Below are 25,384 nucleotides of genomic sequence, written 5' to 3' on the forward strand. Positions count from 1 at the left end.
GACTTAAAACAGAACCCCTGGGTACCAAATTTCCTCTTTTTATTCCACTGTGCAAAAGATAATTTCCACATATCCAGAAATTCATTATGACCTTCATACTTTCACTGTCTGCTGGGATTACTTCTGAAGGTCTGAGACTCTACTCAGTTTCAAGCAGCTTCCAATTATATTATATAACACTACATTACATTGAAATAATGTAGACTTTCTTCCCTGAATTACAATGGTATCAGATGGATGATAGGCAGCATTAATTCTTGTACGAGTGAGAAGTATAGGGTCCAACAGTTTGGAACCATTAAAAGGAAGATTGATAATACATTATATCAAATGTGTGCTAAGAATCCTTCTCATGATGTGATGCAGTCCATTGATCCTATTGATGGCAGGTCAAAAGATGTTAGACCCTTTCACCTTGACATCACATATGAAAAACTTAGTGAGGATGGATTTTAAAAAGCTGTAGAATGAACTTATTGAAAGCTCTCCTTTTCTCTGCTGCCACTTTAGCTACTAAGGTGGCAGCAATACAGACTTTTGTGGGAGAAGAGGGATGACAAATATGGAAGGACCTGTAATCTTTTTAGATAGTCTACTAACTAGACTCCAGTTAAAATTTGATCTGTCAATGACTTAATGGCATATATTTATGTGCCAATTGGGTTGACTCCAGTAGCAGTCATTTTAGAAAGTACAATTAATTTTTTTTCAAAGTTAACACATCCCCATATTCTCCAAATTGCACACTGAATCCTTTAACATACTTGGAATTGTTTGGTTTACACAGGAGGAGAATCAGAGCTAATAATTGACAGAAAACTCAAGATTATTTTTCTTAAGAAATCCATCCAAAGCAAAAAGTTTTAGGATTTTAAAGCATTAAAATATTTCCCAATGTTTGCATATATATAGATTAAAGTGATAGCGACAGACACAAGAAAAAAGGAAAGCCATTCTCCATTTCTGTGGTGCTTTTTCCCCCTCACATAAGTTACAGACATTTCAAAAATAATTTGTACCTTTGTTATACTAGCACTAAACAGCACAGCAGATAACTTTAAAATTCAAATGAAAAATATGCCAACACTATGATACAGTAGAGCACTAAGACTTAGTTGTTTAAAATTAAATATTATCTTACTACCAAAAGGATAATTTTATAGAAACTGACTACATCCAGCTTTGTCTGAACAGTTGCTAATTCAGTACTGTTTAAATCTTTAAGTACAAGTCCTTGCTTATAGGCCTTTAACATAATCCAGGAGCCACCACAAACCAAACCTACATTCACTACAAAATTCATTGCATCCTTCTCACTCCACAGAAATTTTGTCACAGCTGAATTGCAAAGGATCTTTACCCCCTTGTCTTTGCAGGCCTGATGGGAATAGCAGCACTTGCTTTATCCAGCATTAACTCTAGTTAAATCTGTTGATAAGTAGTAATATATCTAGTAGTAGTAGTAGAGTTGCTCACAAAGAAAAGCAACAAATTTGTCTACATTTTCCTTACTTCTTTCCATGATAATAAAATGAAAGTATTTTGGTTGCTTTTACCAGCTGCTATGACTAAAAGCGCCCAGGAAGGCAGAAGAGGGAGGAGACCCCATGAGACAGACTTTGGGGGTCCATGAATGAGAGAGCTGGTACAAAATGAACACTTGCAGTGTTCCCCCCGGTTTTTGGCTCTTTGTGATAAAAGAAACACAGATTCAAAGTTGTAATGACTATATAAATCAAAGATTCTTACTCACTGACATGGAAATAATGGGAACATGGAAAATTTAATATGTATAGGCACAAATTTTCAAGACAGTGACAGACTTGTAGGTAACCACTAAATATTTGTTTCTACAATCAGCATTTTTTCCTATAATGAAAAATAACTTTTTCCACCCCCGTCTCCGCCACCCCACCCCCACCTCAAGAAAACGCAGGATACTTCTCCTTGTTTAACAAATTTAACAAATAAGGTTCAGAACAGGAACAAGCAGCAATGCAGAAGAACCACCAAATACATTGATTTGGAGAGGTTAATGTTTCTAATCAAATTTCTGCCCATCAAATCTGCATTTCATTTGAAATAAGTATACCTACTAACCCACAAGTTGCTGAAGGCTTACATGGGTCCAAGTAGAGAGATGGGGAAAATGCAAAATATTTTCACAAACTGACACAGAAACCCACGCTAAATATACACCCTGGCAGTTTCCAGATCAATGCCATTCCACAAATACTTAATTCTATTTGCCGAAATCACTAGTTACAGGATTTGTAAATGAAGTGTTACCAAACCTTAGAGTAAATTCATGGATGTTTCTGCTTTTGAAGCCTCCTAAAAAATGCTGAAAATATTAAATTCTTTTTGGCATGCATCCTTCCAAATGCAATGTTTATAGCAGGAAACTTAACCACAACAACTACAGTGACAACTCCAGCCTCCTTAATAACATGATGTGGCTGTTCAGGGAATCAGTGCCTTAATCAATGGAATAAAATATCCCATCTATTCAAATAAAGTGTTTTGCCAGTCTGGAGTGACGTGCCATGAATACACGAAAGAAACATAATTGGGTTGGAGAGTAGAATTTTCAAATGTGCATTTCTTTAATTTAAGGGGTCTGGGGCTAGAGGAGGGGGAGTTCTTTCCATTTAATGACTTGAGCATAGTGTGGTTTAAATAGCACATTTGATTTGGGAATCTATTAGCTGATAATGACTCCTTGGAGAGAAAAAAATTGGATTCACTTATTACTGGTTTGATTAGCAATATCTGTAATTCTGTGAAGTTGTAAAATAGCTCAGTATTAAAACTGAGCTATTTTCCATCACTTGTAGAAGCATAAACACAGACAGACAAGTTCCTGTGTTAAACACTCCTGAATTCTGCAGTACTTTTACCGCCACTAGGATTGGAAAAAAGATATTGTTTATGTACATAGAGCCTCAGTTTTGAAAAGTATTTGTGCTATGCTTCATAGATACTAAGAGACGGATAATAACAATCTAGCAAAGTTGCTATTTAAACAAAGAGATGAAACTGCTATTTAACAAAGGGTGCAACTAAATTTCCAATGAGGAAATAAAGCCAGTGTTTGATTAATGACAACATTGATCCATATCAGTGAAGAAACATCATTAAAAGAAACTGCATTTAGTGATTTTAAGGTTAAGAAAAGGAGAGGTAAGTATAATTAAAAGAAAAAATTAAACTCCAAATGTCAATCTGCCTTTCACTTAGAACAGAATAAGTAGTCTTGTAAACAAAAAGGAGAAATACTCATCTAAAAACAAAGGAAGAGCCTCCCAGCAAAGCTGATGCTAAGTTGTGTTTTATTAAAGTGGTTCTAGTGGCCTTTTTTTAAACTTAGAACAGGAAATGGATATGACTATAATCATACAACAGAATTCAACCTAAAGATGAGTAGTGTTTTAGGATTGAAGCACCACTCCTTTCACCCAATCAATATTTAAAGACACAACTGAAAGGACCTGACAGCCTACCAAAACATGCATCCAAACACACTGCCACAGAAATCCTGAGAACTGCAAAAGGCATGTACCAAAATACATGGAGCACTGAAATAAAAGCCTGGAACCAGCATAAAACAACATCTATTCTCATTCAGAAGCAACAAACCACGTTATCTACTGGTCTGCAGGCCTTAAACCAAAGAAATTGCCAATGCTCCTGTCTGGCCACAGATTTTGCATCAGATCTGCAGGCCTGTAGCACTAGAGCTCATCAGTCATATTTTCTCTAAGCTAGTCTTTGGCATCTGTTTAGCTCTCTTGCAATAGCAATTTTTTAACAACCAATAACATAACCTGATCTGTATAACATTTAAATTAGCTGAGTGATTTCATGGGCTAGGCTTTACCAGTATAACAATTTTGATATATTTCTGTACCTGTCATACCTTTTCTGCAGAGAATAAACTGGTATTTTATAAAATGTAGGGTAGAGGACCACAACCATGGGATGACAGCAGAGGTATTCAATATTCAGGCACAGACTGACATCAGAGGAAGCAGGACTATAAGTAACTCACTATATCAATTGCTAGTTGTTAAAAGAAACTAACTCCAGGGCCTGCTAAAGCTGATTTTAGAGACCAAAGGGGAAAAAATAAAAAAATAAATAAATAAAAAAAAAAAACAAAAAACCAACAAAAAATAAACAAAGAAGGAAATAAAGAGATCAAAGAACAAGAATTCTACAGCTGTAAAACACAAATATGCAGGGAAGTTGCAGACCAGTAAACCAACAGTGTCAGGGCTCTGAGAGTACCAACAGGCCATAACTGCATTACCCAGTGGAGAACCCACCCACCCTGCCACTGAGCCTGAGGTCCCATTTCAGCCTCCAGGTAGTACCTGAGCCACATCATAGGAATATCTATGCCTGGACCTACCCTATATTCTTCCCCACTTACAGATTATGCTTCCTGTCTTGACATCAAACCCATCTCATTCCTTCCTACATGATGACCTCCAGACAACTGGCAGAGCTGGCAGAGTTACCAGCACTCTTTGTGGACAGTGGATGATGCCTCAGTATCATTAAACCAGGTAGGCCATTGAATTTATGCACCTGTTCTTCCAACCACTAAGTCTGAGGCAGCTTTGTCACATCTGAACAGAGAAGTATTACAGATACTCATTGCATTACAGATATATATGCATAAGCCAAAGCCCCTGTGGTGATAGAAAACAGCCTGAATGACAGCAGTCATTGCTGAGGTGGGAACAAGTTGCATCCACAAGTCACATCAAAGCTGTTTATTTTTGCTCCAACCATGACCTTGCAAGTACCTAATGCAGACAGGACCCAGCCACCTTGTGGTACCCAAGCCCTTTTATGTGAAGTCAATGATGCAGCTGTACTGTATGAGTCCATTGACATCAGGCATGTGACCCATGCTGCTATAAATTACTGGTAGTGCCCTTCTCCCTGCAGTGAAATTAGTCTCCCATACAATGAAAGAGAAAATTCAGTTCATAAAAAGAGTCTGTTCAAACAAGAGTAACCAACAGTATTTCACATAAAACACATTTTCTCATTAAAAATATAATTCATCACTTTTTGAAATATCCAAACATTAAGGTTGACAATGTCCCTTACCTCCTCGCTTGTTTAACTTGGCATACCCTGGCACATAGCTGCTTGTCATGGATGATGAACTGCTGAAGGAGGAATGTGGCAATGCTGAGACCAGAGGTTCATCACACTTTTCTGAAACACAAGAAAACAGATTCACTTTATGCTCTTAATTATTCATGTGTATTAAGAGACAACGTGCCCTTTATTTTCCCTCTGGGTGATAACATAACACATCCTTTTTATTTTTGTATATGTGGAATGCATGTAGCTACATCACAGCTTTTCAACAAAAATAACCCTACAACCACAAACCAACAAAACAAACAAAAACTCACCTCAAAAACCACAAGAAAATTCACAGAAAACCACAAACACACACACTGACATGAGAAAATAAAGATTTCAACCACTGACAAAATAAGATAATGGTAATATCTAACCATGAGCCATCACCCTCCTTGGGGATACAGGGGTTGAACAAAAAAGCCTACTCTGAAACATTTGGGATGTTTTTGGTGACACAAAAAACTAGTGCTAAAGAAAAGTATTATCATGACAGCTTTCTAAGAAGTAAATAAGATACATATTTTCACTTCTGTAATAGAAGTGCTGATAAATCTGATATTAAAAAAAGAAAATAAATTAGGGAATATTAATGAATGCTTATGAATTATCAGATACAACAGATTCACTGAACAGAAACTATACTAGCTAATCTCTATAATTCATTTAAGTACTTCACTTCCATTTTACCTTACTATAAAGAAGATTAACTTGGTATTAACATCTAAAATGGAAAAAAATCAAAATCAGTATGTTACCCATCCTAATGAAGGAAAAGTTATAAATCAAATCTCCTTCTTTGTATTATATAAATTAGAATGAAGAGAAATGGCTTAAGATATTTCAAATACTTAATTAATGTACTGCCTTTTGTGAGTTTTTTTGTAGATATTTCAACAGATGGGAGAAATATGTAGCTTAAATTACTCATTTATACCACAGGTAAAACTAAAAAAAGCCTTAACCTACACCAGTAAGCCTAACTAATCTTTCTAAACATATGCACTGCAGCACAGTCTCTGATGTAAGTGGAAATACCCTCAATTTATGTGTCTATAAAGTATTAGGTCACCATAGGTAGTCTGCAATATGTCTAAATATGCATAAGCAGCATATTTAATGCTCAGCCACAACACCTAGTTTTGGTACAATTAAAAACCAGTTGTTTGATCAGACTGGATCACACACGGAAATGAAATTAATCCTACCTTCTAAAGAACTTTAGGAGGAAAAAAAAAAAGGTTTCTGAGTGCATCAAGTAATATATAATGCAATTCTCCTAAAAGGTAATGTCTCATGTAGTGAAAAATAAAATTACTTTCACAGAATAGAAACTGAAGTACTGAAACACAAAAGAACATTCATTCATGAATCAGTATTTTGACATTTAACAAAGAAATTAAGTGTCCTTTACAAATGTCTGAGTTAACAAACATTAAGGGGAAAAAAAATCCTCACAAGCACAAACAAGAGTAAAGGGCAGCTACTTTGGACTGAATTAAAGGGTAATTCCAATGACTTTTAAGTTCACTACCACAGCATTTAATGATGGAATTTTGACAAGGGTAGATAAATGGTTTGAAACATTACTGTTTATACCACAAAGCAGAAAGATCGATTTCCTCTTCCCTCTGCTCTGGCTGCAGCAGAGCAGCACATTTGGTCAGAAACCAGGTGCTACTCACACCTCACCCCAGCAGCAGCACACCAGGGCTGCACACACCTCTGCACACACCTGTGTTCTCAGATCCTGGGTGCCAGGCTGCTTTTGTTTCAGCCAAAGTGGTACAAGGTTAGAGCTAAGACTAGAAGTGAGCAGCAGACTGCCATAATTGCCAAATTTGGCCTAACATATAAATGCAGAACTACTTGACAAAGTTTTTCTCAAGCATTTCTTCATCTATTGGTTTATTTTCTATAGATCATGATAGCTTTTCGGCTTGAAAACTACTTGTGCTGTCTCTTCTTTTTCTGTGCTACCTAGCTAGAGACTTGAAGGCATTTGCCATTATTCCAGTTGTCTAGGTAAAAACTGAATGAAACATTTAAAAGTAGAACAACACACAATCAGAAGTTTTTTAAAATACATACCACAATCTTTTTATATAATTTTTGTTTGCTTATATTACATGATATTTACCCTTAAGGGAAAAAAAACATTTTCTCATCAGTAACGAAAGCTAAGATTGAACATGTACCTTTTTTCTGTTTCCTGAGGGGTTTTAAATACATTTTGCAAAGTAAATTATTAGGTTTACACAATTTTCTGCCATCCATAGCTTCAAACTGGGGTGGGAAGAAAAACCTGCATCTTCCTGGAAAAATATTAGAACTGTAAAAACTTAGTTACAAAAAATGCATTCAACTTATGCAATTTGATTTATCACTAATATAATGGGAGGCTACTCCTTACTATAGTCTAAAAAACTGTGAAATAAAAGATCTAAAAACATAAACATTTAAAAATTATCTTAAAAATGTGAGCAAACTCTTCATTTCTGCAACAGAAATAAATATAGATTTTTGACACTGGGCTCAGAAAAAAACATGACAGATGAAAAAAGCCTCTCCTAATAATAGAAGCTCATCAACACTTCAGATCTTTTACTGGTTCCAGTAGCTATCGAGAAAACACCCTCCTTTTAATTTGACAGCTGTTTTATTTGTGCTACTACTGAAGATCCACAAAAGGAAATATGGGAAACGTATTTGGAATGAATACTAGTTTCTAAATCATTAAAGGTCTGCCTTATTTCTCTTTCACTAACTCATACTCTTGGATTCAAAAGAATAAGACAGAGAAGCTTGACTTAGTAAAAAAAAAATAGAGGGAGCATCCCTCTATTGCCATTGTGGTCACAATTTTTACTGACAGTCATAAATATGCTTCATGTAATGTATGCGTATGTGATCTACATGTATGCTTCTCAAGTATTTAATCTGAGTCTTCTGATTTCTAAATTTCATTGTAATCATCAATACTGTGGTGGGGGCTAGCAAAAAACCCTGAGTTGATACCATTTCCCTTCATTGTTGTTTAGAACTGTAATCCTCTATACTATGTCTATTTTGACATACCAAGTAATAAGAAAAAAATCTCACTTTCTCATTGTTCTAAACAACCAAACCTCCCAATCTGCCTGCTCATTTAGGATTTAAAATATGGGAAATTCACCATAAATGTGTATGAATTACAGGGAAGGACTATATTTCAGATTAATAGAATTAAAGAAGCTATTACATCTCATCGTTAACTCATAACTTTAGGTCCAACAGAATAAAAGTTAAAAGACTGCTTACATAAACTAATATTTCTAGCCCTGTATGAAAGTTTCACTAAATATACTGCACAATTTAGACTTCCACCAGAATATGAACTACTGTTTTACCATAGATTTAAGAGAGAAAAAAAACCCCAAACCCTGGGAACCTTTTGTTCTTCCAGCAGTTTTAGTTACTTCCTGCAGAATTCAATTTTTTTACTTAGCAGAATCATATATACCTTCCTGTTACTGAGATATAATAGCCTTCCCCATATAAGTCAATGCACTGTGCCCTGTTAATCAATTACAGAGCACACTCTCCTGCCAGCATCGCAGCAGCAAAGGAATAAACTCTCCTCCATACCATTTATCTCAGTGATATATTAATGGCCAAGGCAGCTCAGGTCCATTTAAATGTTAACTTTCTGAAGCAAAAAGACACTTCCACTCCACTCTATTCTGTTTAGATCAAGAGAACTGATAACTTTATCATAGGAATGATGACATTTGCTACTCTGACTTCCCTATTCAGAAGGAAATAAGCATATGTCCATCAAAAACATGTCTTCTTAAGATTATAACAATTAGATAAACGGAACAAAGGCCATCTAATGTGGCCTCACAAATGAGAAACATTTGCAATCCCCAATCTTCAAATTCCTCAAGACCTAAAGATCATTGAAGCAAAAGTGTGCTGTGCACTTGCTCTGTTCTTACATGTTTTCTGAGGCACTTGGCTATTGGAAATCAGATAGCAGATGAGATGGATCTCTTGTCCTAACAACTGCAGCCTCTCATATTTCTGGTGGTCACACTCAACAAAACAAAGAAAATATACCTCCCCATTCTTTCCTGTTTTACAGTCTATTCATAGCTTTTTTTTAATATCCTACCTATCATGCTGAATAAACTAAAAAAGCCCCATCTCCTATTTTGCCTGAAATTCCTTTAATTCCCACTTACTAGTCTAGGAACTATTTGGGGAATAGGGACCACATTATTTGAAGGGACAGCTGTTGACTGCAGCACAAAGCAGACCATATACTCACAAACTCTCTTATCAACCCCACAGGTTATTAAAGTTTATCTTCACTATAGCAGTCATTTCAATGATTTTTGATGGGCAAAGCAGAGTAAAATACCTTGATGCTTCATTCACAGAAGTCTGTTCAAAAGCTTCCTGATCAATAAACAGGTCACCTGTAAAGTTGCTGACATATCTTATCAAAGTAGTCTGAGTAGATGAAAAAAAACAATCTGTAGTTCATTTGTGTCTTCTTGACATTTGTATCTAGCAGTAGGTTGGAATGCATATAAACTGTCTAAAAATACTAAGAAATGGGAATTTACATTTATAGTTACAGCTAGTTTTTATGAATAATCTGGAGTTGCATCAGAGCTCTCCCAGAAGCTCTTGCAAAGAATCTGTCAGCAAAGTAAAAAGACAGATGTGATGTCTACAGTGGTTCTAAAAATGAAAAGTATTTGGATACTGATAACCATAACTCATCAGAAATAAGTGATGGTGACTTACTAAGTATGCTTTTGAATATGGAAGGCTTTTACATCATATGGTCCAGTGTGCATGGAGGAACATACCTTTAAATAAACACCAAATCCACAATTTACCCCTCCTGTTTTAAAATCGTCAGTTAAGATTTCCTATCAAATTATAATCTAGGACAACAATTTTGCTGAAAGATAGATCTAGGATATAAACATGCCACCAAGAAAAACTTTACTAAAAAAGCTCCATATGTGTATGTCAGAAAAGAAGAACTCAAAAGCTGAACAACTTAGATTCAAAAAGGCAAATAACTGCTATGTCAATATTGTATTCTGAATTAAAAATAACCATAATAAATCACTAGCAGAAGATAAAAGAGATGATTCAATCTATATCAGCACTGAAAAAAATATCATAGCCAAGAAATATCCAAAGTCCTGACCCTAACTAAATGTCCTAATCAGCTTTCTTTTACACTAGACAAACAGAAAATTTACAATACAAACCACAAAATCTGAACTATTAACAGTATATCCAACTCATTAATTATACAAGAATGCCTGTCAAATGTAGAGGGAAAAAGTGGTTATAAACAATTTCAATCGTTACTTACAAAAGACTTCTGCTTTAAATATGAATTCCAAGATAAATGTTAGGGAGCAAGGGAGAGAATCCTATCTTCTGGGATTAATTTGTACTGTGTGCTAAATGTTAGTTAGCTTAAACACATTTTTCTCCTCCAGTCTGAATACATAAATTCACTGTAGTGTACTGAGGAGGAAGAGTAAGCCACCGAGCACTTCTGAAAAGCAATCATGAGATCGCAAGGACACTCTGAAACGTGGGTAAGTACATATGGGAACATTGGCATGTCTCCAATGACAACCAATAGGAATATTAATGCAGCTGGTTTGGATTGCAGTGTATTATTATGCTAAGACAGCCTCATGTTCCATATAGCACAGGTAGGTTTTATAATCCAAAATGAATGCTAGAATATACCAAGTTTAATTCACAAGCCTGTGTCTCCCCAAAGAGTAGGAATAAATAAGCACAAGCTGCTAGAATATCTTTTGCACTGTTTCAAATGAACTTTTAAAGTGATGCAAGCCAAAAGCAGGAGGTACTTCAAAGCAGCTCATCATCAATGGCAGGCCCTTTAAAAACCAAACTTAAAAGTGGGTGTCATTGAACACAGGCTGTCACAAGTTTCATTTCAACCTTTGCCCTGTGTCACAACCCTACTGTCCAGTACAATATGCCTCTATCCAAACTTCAGATGATGTGACAGGAATGCAGGTAATGGCTGAAAAAAGCCAGGTAGGGTATACCTCATGCTCTCAAGTACTTAAGGCAGAAAGAAATCAGTGAAGAGTTTATCAAAGACAACCTTCTCTTATGGGGAAAGGAAATACTTGCCTGTCAGGTATTTGCCAAAGGTACAAGCTTTTGGTACATTTGGGGTTGTTCTAACAAAACAAACAAACAAACAAACAAAAAAAAACCCAACAAGAAAAAATCTGCCTTTTGCATGTTGTATGTTGTTGGAGTACAGTTTAAAGAAATCCCACTACATACTGCGCCTTTCTTTTTCTCTTTCTTAGGATAACAAGCTAAGTTTACTCCTCCCCAAGTTTCTTGGGCCTCTTTATATAGATAGTAAATAGGGATGATGGCTGCTAGAGTAGAAGCTCAATTTTTTACCCTCTTCTGTCCCACCTATTTTCCATATTGCAGAAGCTGGCAGATTCTCCACATCACTGACATTTCACACAACACCCTTGATGGACTGTTAGGGAGTCAAATTCATGTTCAACTTCATGAGCAAATGAGCTGAAGCTTTTCTGCAAGTATTGCTCGAGCTCAGCTGTAATCTAAAAGACTAGGGCAGCTCATATTGATCGACTGGGATGTTTTATACTCCACTTCAAGTTGAATACCACAAATAGAGGTAATCCATTGTTGTTCAAAAGGTTAGCTGCTGCTGGAAAGGAAGAAAATGTAGCAGCTCCTTTTCCCTCCTCCAAGGTAAAGCCATTAGTTATAGAATATTAATCCCGATGTTTCCGGGTGTGTCGTGCCTGGCTTTGTCTAGCTCTTGCTGTTGGACCAAAGGCAGCAGCTGTGGCGTTTTACCCCAGAGATACCTTTGGCCAGCTGGATGCTGCAGCTGGGCACTTGGAACAAATCCAGGCAAAGTAGGAACTCAGTTTATCTCTGGTGGAAAAGGTTCAGACGACGGTGAAGAGAAAGGAGCGAGTTCTATCGTAGAGTCTTAATCCAGAGTTTTATTTCAGGGTGGTAGACCTCTGAATGTGGTAACAGCTCACAATAGAACTCTGGGCCGCATGGTCTCGTCTCCTTTTAAGCCCCGGGGACAGGGGGAGGGGAAGGGACAGGTGAGGGCCAACCAGGTGTGAGGAGGGGAAGGCTCAAGGGATAAAGACAGCTTGGACAGGCCAATGAGCCTTGACCCGAGGGGCATCTTTTGAACTTCTGCCAACCACACCACACCCTTGCTGGAATGTTAAGATTGATGGGCAGCTCTCAGCAGGAGGGCAAAAGGGGGAGGGGGAAGCTTGGCACACCTGAGAGGTTGGGATAGGTGAAACAGGAAATCACACTGCAACAATTAGTTACATTAATTTGGTGGTCTTCACACAAACCTTAAGCATTAAGGTTTCATGTTTTGAGGTTTGTATCAAGCCTTTCTTTAGAGCTCTGTAAGGAAAGGAATACATCTCAGGTAATGCTTTTTTTTTTTACGGTGCTTACTTTGCTCAGAGCAGTGAGACTTGCTTCTTTATTCTGGTCCTGAATCAGGAATTCATCTCTGGGCAATACTGGATACATCACCACAGCCATTTCTAAAACTGCATGTGGATGCCCAAAGACAGTACAAGATCCTTCCCAAAGGATTCTTTTCACCTGAACTTCATTTCTGATACCTATTGACCAGTTTTTAGAGTAGCCAATGACTTATTAATCTGAAAGGTCGTGGTATGGCTAAAAATTTTGATTACTACAAACTACTATCTTATTCCATCATAAGGCCCAGGCTATTAATAAGTAACAAAACCTGAAGCCCCATATTCCTCTTCATGGAGAAAAGCAAGGCACACCTTCCCAAGAATATTTCTGGGTTTCACATTCTCTTCAAAATTATTATCATTTGCTCTGCCTCTATTTGTACAAAAGTAGAATGCAATATGGAGATTGGTTACCCAAAGTCATGGTGTTTTGTTTCCTTGGCCTATTGGGGCCAAGAGTGTGTGTGTGTCAGGACTGTCAGGTGACAGTCATGAGTTTTCAGTGCAGGTGTGCAGAGTTGAGTGCTTGGCAGGTTCAATTTTATATGTATAGAATAATATAGTATAATAAAGCAATTAATTAGCCTTCTGATATCAATGGAGACCTCCTCATCATTCCTCCTTTGTCGGGGCCCTCATAGCGCAGCTACAAAAACTTTCTTAGTTCAAGGAACTTTTAATAAACATTTTAAAATATCCCTGGGAAATATTGGAAATGAAAATATCGTAAGAATTGTATAAATGAGCAATGTACGATATGACTATTATGACACATTTCTGGATGCATTGCTGTCATCAAGTGGTATACAACATAAACCACAGAACTCTCCAAACTTCTGTCTTTAACCACTGAAAATGAGAAAAGAGTTAAAGCTAACATCATTAATTACTGTGACTTGCAACTTACCCAGAGATATTAGGATTTATTTTTTAATTAAATTATTCAGTATGGAATCATTGTAAGTATAAATGTATACAAAGAAGCCTCCTGAAATTAAAATTTATAAAAATTTCAACTTCCCACAAAGGAAAAATAGAAAACTATCAAAAATTTGCCAAATTCAATTTTCAGAAAATTATAATTTTAAATTCTTCATTAACCAAAATGCATATTTCATTTCATATTTTATATTCAGAAAGAACAAGGCACATCAAAGTTAAATATATGCATTATTTAATCATTTAGTAAAATTCAGTTTTAAATTATTTTAGAAAAGTATGTTTCTTTCTTACCTACAGTAAGGCTACTTAGGCAGCTGGTTCTGGCTGCAGCTTGTGGTTTGATTCAGGTGGGTTTTTTTTGGTTTTTTTTTGTTGTTTGTTTGTTTTTTTTTTGTTGGATGAGATTGAACAGCAGAAATTTTTACATCACTCTAAAGTACATCTGGATTTCCTCTGGCTTATTTTAGAGTCTACAGTCCTTTGGGAATTCACCAAATGTTCCCACCCTTTTGCTTTTTATGAACACATTTGTGAACTGTTTTACACCCTGTGAAACTCAAAGATGTGTGAGAAACCTGCATCTTTTTTGCTCATTTAAAGAAATCTCCACTACTAAGGTTAATGGCACCTGGAATAATTGAAAGTCAGTCAGTCTGGTTACCTGCTTGGGCTGTCATTAAATTGTCTTTAGTGCATAAGTAATAACAGACTATCAACTGTATTCAAAGTAAAATTCATTAATATTTCCATATTTTTGCATACCCAACCCTCAGGTGCTTCTTCAGTTATTAACCTCCTGGCATGCAAATATATTTCTTCACCTTTTCACTACTGAAAACACCTGAGCATTTTGAAAGCTTTTTACAGCAAATGAAGCTCCATCTTAGGTGCCTTTACAGGTACAAGTCATTTTTCACAGACTGATACCTGAGTTAAGTATGAAGAAACCTGGAGCCAGGTCATGTGAAGTTTTAGAGTAGCAGGAGGAAGGACCCACAATGATGAAGAAAAAGATCAAGAAAAAGAAAACTATTAAAATCTTCACAATTTATTTTGCTAAGTCTCATTTAAATTAGAATAATTTCCTTCATTAATTACCTCACCTATGTTCCTCTTCAGTCAACTTTATATCAACTATTGTCTCTTGTTTACGGGCAGAGGTGGAAGCTGGGTTTGTTTGGGTTTTTTGGGAGGAGTTGTTTGTTTTTGTGGGTGTTTTGGGTTTGTGGTTTTTTTTTTTTTTTGTTCCTTATTTGATTTGTTTGTTTTTCAGAACCTAGAGATAAAACACTAATGGTTAACAACTAGTGGGCAACAACTAATGTTTTCCAAAGATTTTTTTCAAACAGCTTTACTATTCATCATTGCGTTAGTAGGTTTCCATCTCTAAAATAAGCTTCATCTCCAGCAAAAACAAAATATGCTCTTTATTTCCTCAAATTCCTACTTATTATAATGGTCTTTTTACTTTTAGCAGCTCTTTACCAACATAATTGTTCTGAATTTAGAGATGTTATTCTAGGCTTTATCTAATTTAAGCAAGATAAAAGCAAACAGTGACTTTAAAGTTGCTGGACACTTGAACAATAAAAGCACTACCACAGAAAGCCAAACATTAATTCTCAAACCAACGTATCATAGGTACAGAAAAGTAGATGTTTCAGTGTATACAATGTATTTAAATTCATTTCCAAAAATTATGTTAGAAATATTTTATAATCTGTAATGAGGCTATCTACCTACCCACATATTGGTTGAGACGCTTAACAAAAGTCTTGTGAAAAAGTTAACCCAGAGCAAAAGCTGAGGATTCCTCTTTGAAGGCCTTACCAGAAAACTACACTTTCCCTATAATGGCTAGGGAGCAAACTCTGTTCCTACCAGGCAGACAAAATATTTAATACCATTAAGCATCCAAAGCACATTCCGATTTGGTTAGATGAGGAGCAAAATAGAAATTAGAAGGTTATGCAAAACACAACAAAGAATTGCCTCTCAATTTGCACAGCAAAAAGCCAACATCACTTAAGCTAATAATACTTTTGAATAAAACCCTGATTTTAAATTCCGTGTTTGTCCATTGATGTTTACCTTCATATCCCCTCTAGGGAAAACAGATATGTCATATTTATAGCAGAAGCTATTAGTCCACTGTTTATCAGTTGCCTATTGTTCGAAGTGATGAGAGAAGCAAAAGCCAAAAGGTGTGTGATATATGAATGTAACCGTATTATACTGACAGATTACTCTTTACCTTTGTGCAAAAGACAAAAAAGGTCTAACTTTTGTTTCCTGCCTCTTCTATGAAGATTTTCACCTCCAATTAAGCTTAAATTATGTGCTTACTCAATTCCTGTCACTGGCGCATGGCACAATTAACTCCAATCGCATTTTGCAAACTCTTTCGTTAAAAAGCACTCTTCTCCACATATCTGAAGAAATATTGAGTGACCAAAGAAACTAAATTGTCATAATATGTTGATTTCACCAAAGCATCAACAAAGTATTCTGAAAAGGTATTTTTGCATGTGAAAGAAGAAATAATTTTGATCTTTTTCCTTACTCTTGCATCAATGTAATACATACGTTATACATGGCACATGTTTAAATCATGTTGGTCATGATATGATTTCACAAAACCTGAAGATAAGCTTCCAAACCATGCTAATCTCTTTTGTGGCCTTTTTTAGGCCCAAAATCCTGGCTAGAATTGTGGCTATGAAAGTAAGAACTACAACAAAACAAATCGAGGGCCATTTGATAATAGAAAAATCTGACCCTAGTTTAGATTGATGAACTCTCTTTATTGTAGACTAAAAGAGTAAGCTGCAATACAGGCAGCCTGTGAGACACTGCATTCTCTGAGCCTTGTTATACATACTGGGAAACTCAAACCAATTATAGAACATGGCTGGGAATTTTGACACTAGAGGCCCAAATTTCTTGCACTAATACCTTGAAGAAAAGAGATATGTAAATCAGAGTAGTCTAACAAGTGTTTTCATATACTGGTAAAAAAAAAAAAATCTGCAAATTGATTTCAATGTGTTCAGCATCCTTAAGCACACAGGCAACAGCACAAGGTACAAATCAGTTCAGGACTGTAGCTTCAAGGCACACATTTTGTGAATGTGTTTTACCATATTCCCTGAGGTTTGAAAGCACCTAGAATTTAAAAATTAAAGGTAGAATGACTGTTTATTTCCTAGAGACTAAAAAAAAATCCCACCATTATGAAACAAATATATGAAGATTTGCCTAAGTTTGTATATCTGAAGCCAAATAGAACATTTTTCTTTCTGATAGACTAACAAGTTGGATAGACGAGATGATTCCCAGGTGTAAAGTATTTATCGGATTCTTGTTTCTGACACAAGTCAGGGCAACTAGCATCACAAGCATACTCCTCACCCATCTGCTTGGATTCATGATTTTCTAGAATCTAGAAATCTAAAGATTAAAGTCAATGTTTAAACTAAGTGACCAATGTCAGCAGAAGAAAATTGCAAACATTTAAAAAATCCTTATGAATGATAAATCAATTCTTTTCTAACACAGGACAGCAAAAATGAGAACTATCAGTCAAAAGTGCAACCTCCAGTTTTGAGATGAGACCGAGGTTTTAACTCCAGAAAATGTGGTGTGCCCAAACTCTACCTGTTAAATATTCATGGGAGACAATAAAATCTTGGAGTGGGTGGTAAGGGTCTATAATGGTTTTAAAATTAGTGGGAGGAGATACAGATTTGGGGTCTTTCAGGTCTTTCTATGTTATTTTTAAAAAGGAATTAAATTCCAATGCAAAGAAAGCCAGGGTCAGCTGTTATTAATCCTTAACAGGAGCATTAGGATGCAATATCAAAATCAGATGCAGAATTCAAACAGCTTCAAGTGAGACTGAAGTGCATAAGCCATGGAACTTATCAGGAAAATACATATCCAAATTTTAGAGTAGCTCAGATTTTTTCAAAAAATGTCATTAGTTAACAACATGTGGGATCCAGTTGGAGGTATGACTTCACAAAACAAGTTACCATGTAATCTGCTTCTGATTTTGTACTTTTCCTTTCATGTTTAGGGAATCAAAACTAGTCATAGGTCTAATATTCAGGAACAATTTTTATCATTTGGCTTGAAAGGGGCAGAAGAGAAGAATAGATAATAATCAATCATTGTATAGTGGTTTCTGGGTTTTGTTTTGGTAATAGGGCGATATTCAATCAAAAAGGCACAACATCTGCTGGTATTTCCCAGAATACCTAAGCAAGTGATGGTGTTAAATAAAACAGTGAGACGGAAACACAAAAGATAGAGAAGACTTCAATATTTTGAGATCCACACTCTAGTTTAAATTATCTGACTCCTTTCTTGAAGCAGTGCTACTGAGAGAAAATGATTCTCTCTTAAGCTTCTCTGCCCTAAGAACACCATAGGAAATGTACAACATAACAGATTCCTAAATTGTATAAAGAACCTTATAGTTAAATGAATTTTGCTTCTTTCCAGCCTCCTCCCGCAAAAAAAGCAAAAATGTGTATGTATTGCCCAGTATAAAATAAACAAACAATATGAACATTTCAAAGAACTACTTAACTGAAAATAAACTTTCTACCCAGACTGCAAAGTTAAAGTCAAAGACAACACTGCCTGTACTGATCAGTGTTGATAATTCAGACCTTAATAGTTCTGTCATACTAGAAAAGAGGGAAAAGAAGGGGTGGAAGGATGGTGTTGCACTTCTCTTACATCCAGTCTTTGCATCACTCCAGGCAAAATTCACCTGTCTTTGGTAACTAAGCATCCTCAAAAAAAAAATTCCATCCATAGCAAAAGAGAGCTTATGCCTTGCTTGTTCTTGTCTGGTGCATTATTGGGACAAGAGGAAGAAAGCTTTGGATGGAAAAAGAAGAGAAGAAATTGCAAAGTAGGAAAACCAGTTCTGAACCTACTGCACATCAAAAACAATTTTAAAAGGCCTTAATCAAGAGTAGGGTTGATATGACAAAGTTCCCTTTCATTGTAAAACTACTACAATTCCAGGTAGCTTCGTGTGCTCCCTTTTTTAAAGCCCTTAAGTCTTTGTCTCATCAGAAAATTTTGAATTAACAAGCACACATTAAAGAGAATTGAAATGTAATTAATCTTAAAAGCTGGCTAGACAGATGCTATATATGGGTTTTATAATAGATCTTTTTAGGTATGGCACGTCAGTGCATTCCTCTTCCTGATTTAAATAACTACAACTACCTTATTTTGATGTTCTGTGGAAATTCAAGCCAAAATGTTTCACAGTGGCGTTAGCTATCCAGTTTATCCTGCTGTTCACACAGCATTCTTTACATATAAGCTGTTAGGTTTTTCTAATTATCAAATGCAAACAGTATTGACAGCAGCAGCATCTATTATTGTATCTTCATTATCATGCTCAGCTACAGCTGAGGCTTTTTTAAGGCCAAGAGAATGTGATAATTATGCTTGGTACAACCTTATTACTGCATGTTTAACACGTCAACAAAGGAACACAGCACTGTTAAATTAGCATATGTGAAAAATGAAGGTGTCTAATAATTATAGCCCATTCCCTCCAATTTTAATCAGATATCTGAATATTAAGTTCCTAACATTACAGTTTACTACCTTTGTCTAGATCATGAACTCCCATTATGTTCAAAGTAAAGGATGCCTCCTGTAAATACACTGGAAAGTCCGTACCCATACACAAATACTGCAAGGCAGGATCACCTGTAGGACTTTCCAGTCATACCAACTGGAGTTGCCCAAGTCTTGGCAGGGGTCTGCTGATTCTGTGTCCATTAAAACACTGGCCAGAAGTGAGGCAAAAAAGAGTGAGAAATGGCCTTGTGAGCCCCAAGGGGAGTACAGGAAGAGAGACAGGAAGATTCTGGCTGCCAGATTCCTCTGAAGGGTCCCAGTCCCATGGAGAGGAGCCCACACTAGAGCAGGGAAACAGAGAAGACAATGATCCCACCATTTCCCATCCCCCTCTGCTGCTGAGTCAAGAGGTAAAGGAGTCAGGAGAGAAAGAGTGAAGTTAAGACTGGAAAAAAAAGAGGGACTGAGGTAAGCGGGAAGGTGTTTTATGTTGTTGGGTTCCATTTGTTTGCAGCATCCATCTCCATTTTAACTGGCAATAAAATAAACTCGTTTTCCCAAGTCAAATATGTTTTGCCTATGAGGTAGTTGACAAGTGATCTCTTTGTGTTTATTTTGACCCACAACCATCTTATTTTCTCCCCAGAAAGGTGAGTATGCCTGGCAGCTGGCCAGGGTCAACCACCAAGCTGCTAATCAGATACCAGAGAGCTGACTGTGCTGCTTGTCAGAGACACCACAGACATTCATACCAATGGTATTGACTAAGTGCAGTGTAAAAGCACTAAATGTTGGGGTTTTTACAGCTCTATTTGAGGAGGACACTAAATTAATTTGTAAGATGATTTCTACAAAGTTAAATTTGAAGCTTTCTGCTTCAAGTTGTAACAGCCTATCCTCAGCACAATATTCACATCCAGAAGAAACCTCTGAAGGTCTGGATATCATCTCTCCTTGACACAGATACTTGGGACCCCACTGAAAGGAAACTTGAGGTCCTAGTGGAAAGTATCCCTGCCTGTGGAAGGGAGGTAGGGACTAGGTGATTGTTAAAGTCTCTTTAAACCCAAACCATGTGACCCAGACAACATTCCTCCTCTATGAAAGAAATAGGGAAGTGATACCAAAGGAATCCAATTATGCTGTCCTTTCAGTAAACAAAAAACACTGACAAGGCCTGAGTTTAGCTCAGTTTGCCCTTTATCAAGCACACAAGAGCTGCCTAAATAGCTGTATGTCAGGACAGGAAAGACTTTGCAGGGAACATTTTTTACTTGCCTGCTCTAGACAGCAGTTCTTGAAATATGAGCTTGGGCTGCAAATCCAATATCTGGCACCAATGCCTAAAACCAATGGCAGAATTGGAGGATTTGCTACTCCTTTCTATGTCAAGCAACTTGTGATGTGAGCTTTTCATAGCAAACATGGCAACTATCCTGAGTTCACCTGCTATTCTACATCTCTTAAATTGCCATTCCTGGCAGACGTGCATCAGCAGCAACAACGTAAATCATACTGCCCAAATGAAAGTTCTCTTCACGTCTGCATTTTAAAAGGTATGCAGGAAAGTTTAAATGTACTGTGTTGTCAATCACCACAAACACAGTGATAATGCAGCTTTGCAATAAGACAGTCTTCACACGTTGGCCTCTAACAGGATTCGAAAGTTTTCATCAAACCTCAAATGACTTACTCAATGCACTGAAGTCACCACACCTTGTCCTTTTACAGATGACTAGATTACACTGAGTAATTCTGGATAAGAAGTAGTAAAGCTCAGCAAAAAGCTTGAAGCAAAAAGCAAAATGTTTTAATCCTTTCATTCAGCTATGAATAAAAACAGCCAGTCAGGATAAAGAAAATCTTCTATAATAAAATTTGTAAGATCATATGCCAAGTAAAATGGTGCTTTTCAAGTTTGTTTTTTTCTCTCCCACTTCTGAATCCATAAATGATATGTCAAAATCACATGCATACAATTAAGATCTTTAGTTCACAGAAAAAATGAATTCAAAGGGTTTTGAAAACAAATAGAAAATAATATAACTGAAATTCAAGCAAAAAAGGACAGTGAAAAAAATGAAAATAATTTATGCAATGAACCTCTAATTTTCCTCAATAAATTCTCCTGAAATTAAAAAGAAACAGAATTCCTATCTATTAATATCTTCCCGAACTGAAAAAAAAAATCATAAAAAAAAGGAAAATTATATACTTCTTTACTTTTGTTCACTTTACTTTCTGGATTAATTTCATTAAGCCACCCTTAATTTAATTTACAAAGTTAACTTTTATGCTCAATGCAGTTTGCCAGGATAGTAGGCTGCTTGTGAAGAATTAATTTTCTCTTATAAATGAATGAACAAGATTGGAGGAAGATATAATGAATGATTTAGTGATTGCAGTAACCAAAAAGTTTCATTTTGTTCCCTTATGGAGAATGATGGAATATCATTTTATTGAAATCCATTATCCTAATGAGACGATATTCTATGCTTGATCTTAGCCAAAAGGCCGGTGAGGATATTTTAATGACTTACTGCTTCTGCTTAATAGGGAGATTTCATAATTACTGAAACTACATCTGTTTGATTAATGAGCCTTTTCCAGCATCATGCATCTTCTTTTAGTTTGGTTGATAAAATGCACTTTGAAGCACATGAGGTGCTTTTCTTGCTGCATATATGTACCAGTAAAATATATTGAGAAAAAAATAGGAACTACCTCAAATAGGGCAATAAAATTCTGATTTTCATTATTATAAATAAAAGTTTGCAATTTTCCCTCCACTTCTGTTATACAGAAAAATGAAGTTTGCAATAAACATTTAAGTAAAACATGCAGTGAATTTTATGGCCTATCTCATGGATACCCTAGGATGGCTTGCAATCAAGTAGGAAAAAAGAAACAATCAACCCAGGAAATAAATAAAGGCCCACTGATTCTGCGAAATTATAACTGCAGTACCCACACATATTATCCATTTATGAAAATGACTACAATTATTTTCAAGTTTGTTTTCACAGGTTGCTCAAAGACTATGAAATTGTGGTATGACTTGTGGTATGACCTACGAATTAATCCTCATGCTTAGACTTTCCACATGTGGTACTATGAAGAATAGATTTATAAAGAGCATTAGAAAAATAGAACAAGAAAAGACTGCTACAACTTTCCACAGGCAAGAATTTAGAGAACAATGATCATTAAATAAGGCATCAACTACGTTCCTTAGTTATCTCAAAGAAGAAAAGATAGTATGGTCATATCTGAATAGATGATATAAAGGCATTTTTTATTATTCACAGAATGAAAAGGTGTTGCCCGACTATTGCATTATCTTGACCTCAAATCTGTCTTCATTAACAGAGTTCTCTACTGAAATGTCAAATCATTTCTTCATAACTCTGTTTTACTCCCCCAGTTGCTAATTCTTTGTTAAGGGTACTTAAAAGGAAAAAAAACAAAAACCTCTTTTTTCAAACAAAAACAGACTTAAAAATACATTGGTATACTTTCTTTTACATTATTCACAATTTGTATGCACTGAATTACGCTCTGCATCATGGTAGTGCAAAAATTTCTCATGTATTATCTGTTCTTCTGTTTCTAATGAGATATTAAAATACAGTTGCAAATCTTTTCACTTGATACTCTGTGAGGCAACTATTTATGAGACCCGTTTCTTGAATTCTTTTTATTTCTCAGCTAATATCTCATCATCAACATTAATACTCCCTTTTTAAGTATTGATAATGGCAAAATACATGTGTTCAAAATGTTTAGGGAAGAAACATATTGTATTTCAGTATAGGCAGCAATAAGACACAGAAAAATCAAACCTAGGTGCCACTTACAAAAACTGTTCTACTCACCTGAAAATCCACTTAACATTCCATTAATGTTTAGGGAAGAAAATGCTTACCAGGGAGCAAAATGCTTACCATGGAGCAATATTCAGGGTATTGTCTACAAAATATAATCTCTAGGTGACAGATTGCAATTCATTAAACCTTTGTTCCCATTTTTTACCCCCCAAAAAAATGTTAATAGTTGTATGGCACTTTGGAAATTTATTGCACCCTTAGAAGGAATGCCAAGAACAGAACACACACCTATTCAGAACTGCAAGATGGCAAAAAACACACCAGTTACAGGGTGCTCAGGTCACCTCTGTTACAAATTTGTTCAAAATTTGAAATGGTTATAGAAATATGTTCTGAAGAACCCTAGGGGCTGTTGGGTAAACATATGTCAAAACCCCCAGTAAAAACTTTTGCCATTAAAATGTCTCTTTTGTTGCTATCCCCATATAAAACAAGAATTTTTTTTTTTTTTTTTTTTTTTTTTTTTTGGTAATGGGAAGACTTTGCTGTTCCTTCTAGTATTTCCATGCATTTGTGTTTAGGGGTAATAGAAAGCTACTGGCCATAAAATAATTAAAAGTTATGTAAATATATAAAGAGATTTATTATTTCTGTGGTCTTTTGATAGTCCTGGCTGCAGACTGTTTTACTTGAAAAAATTAGAGCTTGCGATTGTAATTTCAAATGAGGTAAATCAGTCTCCACCAGTGAATTTCCTTCTGTGACCAAATGTGATAGTGTATTGACCGAGACACAAATTTTGTGCAGCATTTCACATAGAAATTTCAAGTTAAAATAAAACAATATGGGAAACAGCCCAACTTTCATGGTTTTTTATCAAGAGAAAATGTCTAGCCTCAAAAGGTGCCCTCCAAAACACACCACCTCTTCAACAATTGCATAAGGGAAATACTTGGAGATATTTCCCTGTTGCAGAAAAGACAGATTGATAGCTGTCAGCTTCTGGACTAAGTTTATGAACAGGAATGCTTCATGTTTGGGATAGTGCTCTCTGCAGCCATATTGAATGATGGACATGAAGAGCACTGAATTACAACTGCAAAACCAAAGAATTGTAATTGGCTTCAGGGGAAGACAGCGGTTTATCTGAAGTGTAATGAGAGCAGATTTGAGCCTAGTGCCAATAGTGCAGTTTTCAGGCATGATTACGTAGCAATTAGTTCATCATCCTTCTCCTTTTCAGTTCTGACCAGTCTTTATGAGAATTTGTTGCATCGCCCACAGATAAAAGAAAATTACTTCTGTGTAATGGAAAATGGAAGGCAGAACTGGTGTTAGCAGGAAGCAGACCAACAATGATTGAACTAATAAGCTCAGAATATTACCATTAATACAGTTATACCCTTCAAGTTTAGAGGCACTAAACAATAATTCATATTTATTAAGTCTCATGAAATCACTCTGCTGTTTCAACAGCATGAAGGTGTGATTTTGTCATAGATGATACCCTTGCAAGCAAAGCAAAAGATCACTGAAAAAATGAGGGAGAAGTTATCAACAGAAAAATACTTATGCATAGGGGTTGGATAACCCCAAAAAGTTAAAACTTCCAAGGTATTAACTAACTATCCTAGGCAGTTCAGTACATTACTTCCAGGGATGCCTGGTATGATAAAATATCTGCTGATATTATTTGTGTTTAAAAAGCACAACAAAAAACCCCAAACCAACCGGGCATTAAGATTCACATTCTCTATAGAGAGGACACAGAAGAGACCAACAGGGCATACCAGCAAGTGTGCTACAACTGCAACAGGATTCCCAGGTGGACTATTTTTCCTTATAATTATGACAGAATTAAGCCACAAGATTGTTCCATTGGCCAAAGAGGACCTGAAGTACTTGGGACTCACAAGACAGGTAAGTTGAGCTTCACCACGATTGTTTTCAAAAAAAACCCTGAGAACTAGAAGTCACAAGAAGATTAAGACCTTTGTCTCTTGCAAGATATGGAGAAAGGCTGATATGGATAAAGTATTATTAAATAGAAGTCTGCCAAGAGAATAAGAAAAGTTACAAAATGGGTAAAAAGTTAAAGGATAAGACAGTAAAAGAGAAAGAGAAAAAACAACTCTATCAAGAGCTATTAAACACAAGAACTTAGTGTACAGTTTGAAAGCCAGAGCCAGGCTTTCTCACCAGATTATTAGCTTTCATAAATCAAAAATAAAATTTCAAAAAGACATAATTCACTAA

The 25,384-nt window shown here is 36.0% G+C and overlaps 1 protein-coding gene across 2 annotated transcripts in view; it reads right to left on the bottom strand.

Moving 5' to 3' along the window:
• CNTNAP2 (contactin associated protein 2) overlaps window positions 1-25,384 on the bottom strand; it is a 1,032,231-nt gene that overhangs the window by 708,214 nt on the left and 298,633 nt on the right. For both annotated transcript variants that reach the window (XM_036397720.1, XM_036397728.1), the window contains exon 2: window positions 5,125-5,235. In XM_036397720.1, coding sequence (XP_036253613.1) covers window positions 5,125-5,235 — 111 coding nt within the window. The remainder of the gene's footprint in view (window positions 1-5,124; window positions 5,236-25,384) is intronic.

The sequence above is a fragment of the Molothrus ater genome, chromosome 1 (genome assembly GCF_012460135.2).
Source record: "Molothrus ater isolate BHLD 08-10-18 breed brown headed cowbird chromosome 1, BPBGC_Mater_1.1, whole genome shotgun sequence".
Taxonomy (NCBI): Eukaryota; Metazoa; Chordata; class Aves; order Passeriformes; family Icteridae; genus Molothrus; species Molothrus ater.